This window comes from Anthonomus grandis, chromosome 7 (genome assembly GCF_022605725.1).
Source record: "Anthonomus grandis grandis chromosome 7, icAntGran1.3, whole genome shotgun sequence".
Lineage (NCBI taxonomy): Eukaryota > Metazoa > Arthropoda > Insecta > Coleoptera > Curculionidae > Anthonomus > Anthonomus grandis.
In genome coordinates, this window is record NC_065552.1 from 31,925,387 (window position 1) to 31,937,858 (window position 12,472).

The window sequence follows — 12,472 nt, forward strand, 5'->3', positions numbered from 1 at the left end:
ACCCTCCAGAAGACAGTCGTCCAATTAATTCCTGACAGCCAAGGGCCAATGAGCTAAACAATCATCTCCAATTCCCATTCCAAGAGTCCAGCTTCCGCTAGATGATATCAATTTGCAGGAATACCGTGAATACTTAGCTCCATCTAAATGTTCTGGTAGATAATGTACCCTATTAGTATGCAAATGCAAATGTTGATATATATGTGCAATTTTTTAACCTCTTTGAATGTATCTTAGATAAGGATGTAAATATAATTATCTTAGGAGATTTTAACCTACCATTCTATGTAACAGAAGGCTGTGAGAAAAGTAAGTTGATAAATAACTTTTTAAATTTGTATAATTTAGACCAGCATAATAATGTCTTTAACAAAATGAAAAGAAAACTGGATCTTGTACTATCTAATATGCAAATAACTAATTTAGAACACTGTGGTAATCCAATTCTTGATGAAGATCAGTACCATCCTGCTTTAAGTATGGTTTTACCGATATCTTTGAATCAGATAAAAAATCATCATTACATTAACTATGAATATATTTATGACTATTCAATGGGCGACTTTTATAGGTTGTATACATTATTGAGGGAAGTTAATTGGGCAGAACTTGAAAGGGCTGACAATGTTGACATGTGCACTCATGTGTTCTATCAAAAGGTTTATGAATGCTTAGACCTGGCAATACCCAGAAAGAAAGTTAAAATAGGCACTCGAAAACTCAAAAGTTTTCCAAAATACTTCTCTCAAGAACTAAAGAAAAATATTAAGTTAAAGACACATCTGCATAAACAAATTAAAAAAGGCACTGCCAATTTTCAAATTAGGAATAAATATAGCAAAATTAGAAGTACAGTGAAATATCAAACTGCACATGAGCTTCGAACTTATCATGAGAATATCGAGAGAAATGTCAAAACTAACCCAAATACTTAGCTTTTGGGATTTTGTCAGGTCAGGGCGTTCAAGACCTGGTGTTCCGGCTGAGGTATGCTATGGGGAGTGTACTGTTAGCGATGCTCAGGAAATAGCTGACACATTTGCATTATATTTTAGCTCAGTATTTCAACAGTCTGAAAAACCTAACTTTGATAAATCTAGTGGCAACTTTTCATTCTCCAAGATCTCTGAAATGCAAATTCAAGCAGCCATTAAGAGATTAAAATCAAAAAAGGCCACTGGCAATGATAATATCCCCTCATACATTTATAAAGGTTGTTCTGATATCTTGTGCACTCCATTAAAAACCATTTTTAATTTGTGTCTAAAGACAAACACATTTCCAGAAGTGCTTAAATATGCTTTGGTTACTCCAATCCTCAAATCAGGAGATAATTCTTTGGTTAACAACTACAGACCAATTAGCGTTCTTAATTCTCTCGCAAAAATTTTTGAAAACATTTTATACCAAGATATTTTGAGCTCTTTCATGAATAAATTCTCTCAGCAACAACATGGATTTCTACCAGATGCCTCAACTGTCACCAACCTCAGCACTTTGGCTGAGGCAGCTGCCAATGCAGTAGATAGCCAAGAGCAGCTTGATGTCTTGACAGATTGTGCAAAGGGTTTTGATCGGGTTGACCATGGGCTGTTGGTGAATAAGTTGGGTAAATTTGGTTTCTCGCTAAAAGCATGTAGGTTTATGGTATCTTATCTTACCGGAAGGCCTTAGCAAGTTAAAGTTGGTAAAAAATTGTCAAAAATATATATAGTAACATCTGGGGTGCCTCAGGGCAGTAACTTTGGGCCTCTCTTATTTCTAATTTTTCTGAACGATTTGCCAAACTGTATAAAGCATGCTAGATGTCTCGTGTTTGCTGATGATTTTAAATTATTTATGCACATAACATCTCTTATTGATTTTCTTGAGCTGCAAATTGATTTGAACTTGGTGGCCCAGTGGTTCAGAGAAAATAAAATGTCATTAAACATAGATAAATGTCAAATTCTAACCTTCACAAGAAAAATGCAATTTATAAATTTTGATTACAAAATTGATAATTCATCGTTAACTAGGAAAAGTAAATTTAGGGATCTTGGAGTCTGTTTTCAAACAAATCTCAAATTTAAGCAACACTATGAAACTATTGTAAACAAAGCATATAAGCTTCTTGGTTTTGTAATAAGAAATACAAAACATTTTAAAGAAATAAAATCAATAATAATTCTGTACAACTCACTGGTCAGACCGATCTTGGAGTATGCCTCAGTTATCTGGGCACCTAAAGCAATGGTGCATATTAATATGATTGAAAGGGTCCAAAAAAGATTTTTAAGATACCTGTACTTAAGAACACATAATGCATATCCTTATATGATCTCCTATAATAGTATGCTAATTGAATTTAAAATGGTACGTAATATCAATGATGTCTTATTTAATTTAATACATAACTAACAACTTAAAATATAAGAACTGTTCTTTAATTAATCATCTATCATTTGCTGTTCCTAAAATCAATTTGAGAATAAGAAATAACAATCTTTTCCAGTGTTCACCCTCAAGTTGTTCGCCATTTAATAGAATGATGCAAGAATGTAATAATTATATACAAAAATATGATATAGATCTCTTTAATATTAGTATTCGCCAAATTAAGACTGATTTTGTATCCTTATCTGATTAATCATTTACTTGTTAATCTGTTCTTTTTGTTTTTGATTTTTAATTGTAAGTAGGTGTATTTTATTAAATGTTATTAGTTTTAGTGTATGTTTAGTTTCATCATTATTATTGGTTTTCCTCTTTCTTTCTGCAAGCCAGTAAGCACTCCCACATATAATTACATTTCAAATGTGTTTGTAAGAGTATAAATAAATAAATAAATTAAGAGTTCTGTATATTATTCCGGCCCACAGGTTGACAGATAATCTGCTCTGAAATAAATTTTGTTTTTTCGAGTAATGATTGCAGCCCAATCGTGGAGGTTGCGCAAATTGGTAATACCCTCTCTAGAATAAACGTGACGTACTCATCTGAAAGGTACTCATTTTTCATCTTAAAGGCTTCTTAAGGTTATTTTTACAATGCTTTAAACGTTTAGTGTAAATAGTTCTGTGACACCCTGTACATAAATGTTTTCATTTGAATCTTAATGTTCTCTTGAAGTTTTATTCATTACCCTTTTGCCACCCTGTTTAACTACAAGCAATACAATACTTACTATTGAAAACAAAGTTAATATATCTAGAAACTTTAAGAATATTAAATTATTGTGTTTTTTTAAACATAATTTTCTAATAATTAGGTAGTGCACTTACTTTAACCGTTGATTGAATATTTGGGCCAAATATATTCCAAATTTTTACCAAATATTCAATCAACGCTTTAACTTATTAATTGTGACATCATGAAATTTTTTGACATAATACATGTTTCATCCTATATTGTATATTGAAAGTTTAGAAAAATGAGTTGGTATGTAAATGAATAGACCTATTAAAAAAAACAATAATTATTAAATTTTTTAAAAAATATGGTTTGCAAATAATTATAAATTATAAATAACTCAAAAGCCTTTTTAAATCTTTAATACTTGTAACACCACACTATAAATGCATTTTTTCAATATTCAATGCAATAAAGTGTAAGATTTACAATTAAAATAAAAAAAGCGTTTATCATAAAAGCACATTTATTAAGTTTAAATGTTGACAGAATGCTTCATTTAAAATCAATGAAGATAATTTTTCAATCAGTACAATAAATCTAAAATAGTCTTAAAACAATACACATGCAATTTAATATAAATCATTTTCTATAGCTTTTGTTCAGAGCTAATAATTATCAAGATATACATAATATAAAGACAATATCTTAATACACATTTCTCGACCCAAAACCATTAAAATTAGAAAAAAGAATCACAATAAATACCCAATATAAAAAATATAAAAATACTTTGTTCAAAAAAAATCTACAACTTACACAATAAAATTAAACCTGACACTCTATTACATTTAAATTCATTCATAACCTAAAACCTGTTTGTGGTAAAATAAAATATACCCTTCTGAAGACAGGACATCTTTTAGTTTAACAGGAGTTAGAACCTCATCATTACATTTATACCAGTAATCTAGATGTTGTCTAACAAAAGCTATATAATGCCCTTCATTTGCACTATCACCCGAGTGATTTACAACTGCAAAGAGTGAGTAACGGTTGTCAGATGGGAAAGGCTTCTCCTTTTTCCTTTTACTCATAAATGGGGTCATATCAATCATTTCTGGGAAAGAAATAGCTGTTGATATTTTAATCCCTGCATCTGAATGGGAAAACCTCTTTAAGTGGAATGTGGCGACAATAGGCAGAGTCTTGATTGTCAGCTGTTTTGTACTTTCCTGCTTTGATCCACAATTTTCACACATTATTTTCTCCCTTCCAAGGTGTTCAGCTTTGGTAAAACTTTCTAGACAGTCAATAAGGGAACATGGGCTCCTACCTCCTTCAGTAACTGATCCTAAGTCCAATGCAAAATCCATAGTAGGGTCTGTAGTGGTCGAGACCCCATTACAAATTTGGCAAACCACATCACTCTGCAGCCTTCCAGAAAAGATCTGATGGATAATACAGGAACAGTTTCCAGTATGGACATGATTATTTACAATGTTATTTGCACTACTATTATGCTTTGGATTTGATTCTGAATAATGTTTATGTAATAAGTCAAGGGCAGCCATAAAGAATTCATGAGCATCATGCTGCTTATCACCACACAAATGACTTGCATGGGTCCAAATTAAATGTAGCAACTCATGTAAGGCCAAAGGAGTTGTATCTCCATTATAGAATTCTTGAAATAATTTGCTAACCTCACATACTAAACATGCTCCCTGAACTCCTTTACAGCAATGAGGCTCTGACAAAAAATAATCCCTTAATAATGGGGTATGCATTAAGGCCTGCACAATGCAATTCATAAAGCATGTAGCTCCCAAATTTATCAGTCCTCTTAGCCCCAAAGTGGTTTCTGGTGTTAAACACATCCTTTTTGTTCTATTTGATATAAGTTGACGCTCATCTTCATTTGGGTCCCAAGAAACACAATCAAAAAGTCTTTTTTGAAATTTCCTAGAATGCATCCGGTGCTTTTGAGCCACTTCATCCAGGTCATTATCATAAATGTAATCTCCACATTTGGCACAGTGCAACTGACCATAAATCAATTCTAATGAAAAAGTGTGATTTAGGTCTCGGGTATGTTGCCTGATATGCTGTATGCAACCGAAATAAACGCATTCGATGCAAGCATGAATGTGCGGGCCCCTATTTCTGCAAGTTTGACATGAAGTATTCAAAATTTTGACTGACCTGTATCTAGCTGGGTGTCCAACAACAAACACTGAATGGATCCACTTGAGAGTTTCTAAACTGGCAGAGTCTTCTTTGAATCGTTCGAAATGCTCGCAACTGAGGGCGTTCATTATATTTTTCTTTTAACAAATTGAAGAATTAATCTGGTGCTTATTGGGAGTTAAATGTAGTTTACCAGCTGATTGATTAACTGTCCAAATTGTTTTAGTTACTGACAGGTTGTGAATAATTGATGCCTGTTCGGGTGGATTATAGAATAACTTGAAATATTATTAAGATAGTATTGGTATAATGGAAATATTTCGGAATTATTCTAGAAATTCTTTATAGGATATACAAATAAATTTGACAGTTAAATTGGTAAACAAAAGAATGGGCAACGTCGTGATTCGTGATGAATCTGACAGCTTGTTAGTAGAACTGGCAACTATGCAATGTATGACACGAACGGATAATTGTAACAGAGCCTCCAGTGTTGTCAGCTGCTCCACGATCAAAGGCTAAGGCCTGGACGGCACAGGCAACTTTGATTGCGTAATTAACCCATTAACGCCTGGTTAATTTTTTTTTGGCAGAGAAATATCAAATAATTATTTTTTAGGTTTTTAGGATACAATACAAGGATTGACAGCAATTTTTTAGTTTTATTGGTAATACTGTAGCCGAAATTAAATGTGACCATATGGTAACACTAGGCGTTTTAACTACCTAGTTATAACAATTTGTGAAAAAATACAAAGAATTGTTCAGTGTCATTTATTTTAAAGTAAAAAACAAAAACTGTTATTTTAGACTAAAATCTACTTTCATTGAAAAGCTACTTTGTATGAAATAAAGAAAAACAGTCAATACAAACACCCACGTCGCATTTTTTGCACATTGTTCTTCCCACTGCGGAACAGCTCTCTCCAGCACAACGTCGCCGTTTGTTTTGGGGAACTCGAATAACCAAATGATCCCTTTTATCATACCGAATATCATCCGATACCCTGTTCAAGGAAAATGAGATTGAAGATGTGGAAACTTTACCAGGACCTTTTGGTGGAATTCCAAAAGAGTTCAAATAAAATTTCGCTATTTCCCTTCTAAACTCTAATTGCGGAAGAGTTCCTCCAGATTTCTTGTGGAGTTGCCAAGCATTCTGCACACACGCATCCATTAACCACGTAAATATACTCCACCACCACTTTTTACCCCTTATACCAATGCGGTATCTCGATATGTTCTCGTCCATAAGGTCAACGCCACCCATATAAGAATTGTAAGTTCCAATCACAAACGGCCGAGGCACTTGAACTACTTTTTTTTCGGCACTTGAATATCGGCGCACAGATCCAATTGGTTGGACTCCAAAACATGTTGAAGCCAGAGAGACAACTCCATTATCAGCCCAGCGAACCTATGAAATTCCATTTCTCTTATCAAGGATAGATTCGGTAGTACCTCTCGGTTTTTTTTCAAAGGTCTTTTTTTCTGTAAGAGAGCATCCCTTAGGTAATCTATTTTCACGCACAGTTCCAGTACCTTGATACCCTTTATCTCGTAAATATTTAAGGAGCTTTACGCCTGTAAATAAATTGTCAAAATAGAGTTTATATGGTTTGAAACCTTTTACTCTTTCTACTTCTTTTAGCATTTGCACCATGGGCGCTGATGCTTTACCGAATAATAATTCATACTCAGGGGAGCGGCGGGGGTTATTTCCCTGATACATTTCAAAGTTGATGAGGTAACCGGAAGCCGTATTCATACTCCACATTTTATAGCCGAAACGAACTGGCTTACCTCGAATAAACTGCTTGCAGCTGTGTTTTCCGAAGTATCGAATCATAGATTCGTCGTAACATAGATGCTCTTCAGGCTCAAAATAAGCTAAGAAGTTTTCCTTGATCTTGTCCATTAGTGGACGCATTTTCCACACTTTATCAGACAGCTCTGGTTTACAATTATCAGCGAAGTGAATAAAACGCGAAATTTGCAAAAACCGGTCCCTGCGCATAGACATGTAAACCAGTTCATTTCTCATGTCATTATTTGAGTCCCAGTAAAACTTTTTTCCTGGTAAATCAATATACCCACTAATAATAAGAATGCCAATGTAGCATTTCATTTCTCCTACAGATACTTTAGGGTCCGGACAGTTTTTGAATAAGGCATACCTGGACGTTTCCTCGATCATCATATGTATGATGTCATCATACGGTAACGCTAGGCGTTAATGGGTTAATTGCATAATCAGTTAAAATTCACCACTCATGTTTCTAAATGCATAAAAATGGCATTTGTTATACCAAATTGCTATACAGCAATAGACATTTCATTTCTCAGAAAACAAAAATTATGCTGTGTAATCTGCTAATACTATCAATTTTAAATCATGGCGATATTGTCTATAATAATTTCGCAACGCATATAGATAAATGGAGAATGGAAGAAAATAAAAATTCCTGCCTAAGGCTAATCTATGGTATAAGGAGGTTTGAACATTTTTCACAAGATCGCAGATACTAACTGTCTAAACATGGAGAAGAGGCGAGAACAAGAAGGCAATACATGCCTAAAATATTTATATAACCGACTATTATTTAGGACAGATATATATATATATATTTTTTTTTATGGTAAACACAAGTACAAGAGGAAAGTCCTATGTCACTCTTGGAGTGGTGCTTGCGCGAAGATATTTGTGGGCATTTATCTTGAATCGCTGTAGGTTGTATGCGTCGGGAAATATGTGAGGTGGAAGCCTGTTCCACAAAGAAGATGTTCTCCAGATAAATGAGTCCCGATACAGCGACGTCCTTGGGGTAGGCAGGTGGACTCGATGTTGATGAGCCGCAACTGCTAGACGCGTCCTTCTCACTTACCGTGATAATAACGGTAGAATAAACAGAGATCGGCCACCTTTCTCCTGTGCTCCAGACTATCCAGACTCTTTGTCAGTTCTGGTTTGTCGATAAGACGAATAGCTCTCTTCTGTATAGAATCCACCAGGTTTAAACTATGCTTGGGTGCAGAGCTCCAGACATGCGAGCAATACTCGAGGGAAGGGCGTATTTGAGCCTTATAAAAAGTCAGCAGCTGTTCTGGTGTATACAGTTTTTTCGTTTTGAAAAGCACTCCGAGTTTTTTGGAAGCTGCCCTGGCAATCTCGGCAACGTGGTCATGCCAGGACACACTGTTGGTGACTTCGACTCCTAGAAGATGTAAAGATGATTTCTTTGGCAATGTTTTCCCTGCCATAACAAGCTCCGGGCCATCAACGTTAGTCTTCATCGTAAATACTGCAGCCTGCGTTTTTTTAGCGTTAAAATTGACCAGATTGTTACCGCTCCACTCCAAGATTGCTCTAATATCGTTGTTGGCTACTTGTTGCTGCCTAAGATTCTAAGAAGTTGCGGCTGTCGTTGGTTTGGCGGACTTAAATGTGGCAATAGGTGTGCTATCGTCCGCAAAGCTGTAGATTGGATTGACAGTGGTTCCTAGCAAATCGTTGATATATATCAAGAAAAGGGTGGGGGATAGAATGCATCCTTGAGGGACTCCAGCGTTAATGTTAAATTTGTCGCAGAGGTGTCCATCGACGGCTACTTGGATTGTTCGTTGTTCAATAAAACTTTTGATCCAATTCAATAATGAGTTTTGTATGCCGATTAAGGAGAGCTTGGTTAGTAGTCCCTCATGCCACACTCTGTCAAATGCCTTGGAAATGTCAAGAGCGACTGAGCGGGAGTCGCCGTGCTTCTCCATGGCCTCCGTCCACAAGTGTGTGACGTAAGCCAGAAGATCGCCGGTCGATCTAAGCTTTCGGAAGCCGTATTGATGATCGCTGATTAGTCCAGATGATTCCAGATGTCTTAACAGTTGTTGGTTGACTGCTTTCTCCATAATCTTCGATATTACTGGAACTAGTGCAATCGGGCGGTAATTGGACGGCATCGTCTTCTTACCCTTTTTGGGTACAGCTTGCACTTGAGCAGTTTTCCAGCTTGTTGGAAATGAGCCCTGTTTATACGATGCCGTGAACAGTCTACATAAGGGAGGAGTCAATTCGTCTGCACAACGTTTTAGTACTAGGGCTGGAATTCCATCGGGTCCAGAAGCTTTGTTGGTGTCTACGCTTTTAAGAATTTTATTTATAATTCGTTGGGGAAACGAAATTTCGCCCATCGATGAATTCACCCTTGGCAAATATGGCGGTGTTTTGCCTTGCGAGTGCAGAGTAGAATTGGACGCGAAGAGTTTACCCAGTAAGTTGGCTTTTTCGCTTGCTGTTACCGCGATAGAACCATCATCTGCTATTAGAGGTGGCAAGGCCGACTTAGCAAATCCTTGACTAACGGCTTTCGATACCGACCAGAAAGATCTTGTTCCATTTGGGCAGTTTAGCAATTTGTTTTTGATCCTGTTGTTGTGACTCTCTTTGCATTCATCTTACACCCTTATATATTCACTTTACACCCTTATATTCATTCGTCCCACAACTCCCAATAAGCAGCATCTGTTTTACATTATAACCATAAAGAATAACCATAAAGTAAAAAATGTGTAAAGATTCCAGAGGGTCCAGGAAAACACAAATGTGATTTTAACTTGTTTTTCATAGCTAATGAAGGGTAAAAAAAGTTACAGAGTAGAAATAGCAACCGGTAAGACGTGAACTTTGCAACTCACAACTAACATCCAAGTAGAGAGGGCTCCTAATTTGTTGCTATACTGAAATTTAAGTTAGTCAAGAACCCAAGTATGTTTCTATACTTATATAAAAAAAATACCTGATTAGAGTGAATTTAATTACATGGCTTTAATATCGAATACCATATTTTCTCATTATTAAACCAAAACCGGTAAGAGCTCTCCTCTCTATGCTTATACACCCCTGACACTGACATTGTATGCTAATGGGATATTTTTAAACGTTTTAGTTCAATTGGGTTTACCGGCCTTATAATCGATTCGCTTCCATTAAAACTTCAGAACTAGTAAATTATTCATTTATTATTATTTTACGACACAGTTTTTTTTAATTTCTGTATTTAGGAATATTCATTGAAATACGTTTACAAAAAAATTAACTGGCATATTTGGGGTTTATTACGATAATGAGGCTATTCACAAATCCAGTTTAAGGTAAATCCATTCAAAAACATTAATTTATCTTCGATGTTTTTGGAGCAAAACTAATAAATTCATTCTTCTTTATTTAAAATGTAATACCTTAAATAGCTGGTTAAAAATAGGGAAACTTCAAAAGATTTATAGATTTATCATGAGGTATAGGTTTTTTGTATAATTTTAATTAATATTAGGAATTTACAAAAATAAAATGCAAAGAACATCACCGATTCCTCTGTGGTATATTCATTTTTGGAGAAAAGCTAAGTAAATAAATAAATAATTATTAAAGCATTATTAAATCTATTAATGGTATAATTATTTTCGATACATTTTTATTTTATTATATTTTTAAATTAGCTTGAAGCAGGGCAAAGAAGATCAGATAGCAGCAAAACATTGTTAATGATATCAAATACTTTGAATAGGTCCAGGAACAGTCACTTTCTGGTTCTCTACTCTAAAATTAGCCTGCTGAGTTTGGAGTCTCATATTTCCAATTTTATAAACATGGTTATATGAAGTGGCTATAATCATAAATAGGTAAAATTTTAAAATTTAACTTTCGGAACGTTTTACTCTATGAATAATTGGGAATGCAATTGTAAGGCAGTAGGCAGCCAAATGCGCTAATATGCATATAGGTCTCGTAATGCACAAGTATTGGGCCTATTAAGCGCAGAGTACAATTTACACTAGCTGAAGCCCGTAGCCCACCTTCACCAGTTCCGCCAGGAAATGTATGCATTAGCCTTAATGGCAGTCCTTGTATCATAGCAGATTGATACGACTATATTGTGACTGTACTGGATGGTGGCCGCTATTTATGATTTTCTGGCTGCATTTTAATACAGCGAACACTTAGGCCTGGAAGACACTGGCGTGGTACCTCAGCCAGTACGCTCTGCTGGTAAATGTAGCCCCATCACAGAAGCACCAGCTCTATGGTTCATTTTGGAGATATGGGTCACAAAATCCTTGCAATCCACAGTCTTAGGTGCCATATAGTAACTGCCCATCAGAAGCAGAGGACATTCCAGTACGTCTGTGACCAGATTTTTATATGACCAGTCTCTCCAGCCAAGGAAACCAGAGGTGGAATGTTCAACAAAGTCTCCATCGCTCTAACTGGAGACATTCGATAAGAAGTTTGACAATAGATTAGTAGGTCTCGGTGAGAATCTTATAGGGTAGATCCCAAGTATCACCGAAAGTTCTCCTGTAAACCAAAAGCATGCAGGTGGCCTTATTAATCTAATGTGATTCCCAATCTTTGCTTGGGTTTGCAACCATCCAAGCAACCAACGTGTTTGTGTGCCAGAGTTACATCTCCTCTCGAATAGAAAGAGCTCTCCTTTGTTGGAGTTGATCCTCAGGACCTTCATTTATGAATATATGAAGGAAATAGTTATTTGCAAATAGAACAGAAATGGAATAGCCGAGATATGGCATTTTTGATGCCCATTTTTGGCCTCAAAAACGAGGACAAAAAGTGACAATTTCCGAATTTTAAAAAAGCTCGCATTTCCTTATTTCTAATCGAATCCTGTTATAACCCAGTATTTTCGTGATCTACTTGATGAGAACAATCCGCTGGTATAGTTAGTTCGAATTCGAAAAAAAAAAATTTTTCTGAAAAAAATCCAAACGGGGGGGTATACCCGAAAAATGAAAAAACCCAAATTTTGAAGGCCGATGTCTCGGCTTCTATGAGAGCTATCGGGAAAATTCCAACAGTTCTGTCTTAGCTTCGTCCTTCTGAATCCAGCAAGACCATCTGCAAGGTCGTACCTTTTACGATAGCCGAGATATGGCATTTTTGATGCCAATTTTTGGCCTCAAAAACGAGGTCAAAAAGTGACAATTTCCGAATTTTCAAAAAGCTCTCATTTCCTTATTTCTAATCGAATCCTGTTATAACCCAGTATTTTCGTGATCTACTTGATGAGAACAATCCGCTGGTATAGTTAGTTCGAATTCGAAAAAAAAAATTTTTCTGAAAAAAATCCAAACGGGGGGGTATACCCGAAAAATGAAA

General features: G+C 35.6%; 1 protein-coding gene across 1 annotated transcript; it reads right to left on the minus strand.

The window, feature by feature from the left end:
• Positions 1 to 3,885: 3,885 nt before the first annotated feature.
• On the minus strand, positions 3,886 to 5,699 carry LOC126738400 (ubiquitin carboxyl-terminal hydrolase 22). Its single transcript, XM_050443716.1, has one exon. It carries the CDS (start codon positions 5,427 to 5,429, stop codon positions 3,969 to 3,971), a length of 1,461 nt encoding a protein of 486 aa, XP_050299673.1. The 5' UTR covers positions 5,430 to 5,699; the 3' UTR covers positions 3,886 to 3,968.
• Positions 5,700 to 12,472: the final 6,773 nt, after the last annotated feature.

Excerpts from the sequence above, each read along its gene's own strand:
- LOC126738400 (XM_050443716.1), bottom strand. The coding sequence starts at position 5,429 with ATGAACGCCCTCAGTTGCGAGCATTTCGAACGATTCAAAGAAGACTCT.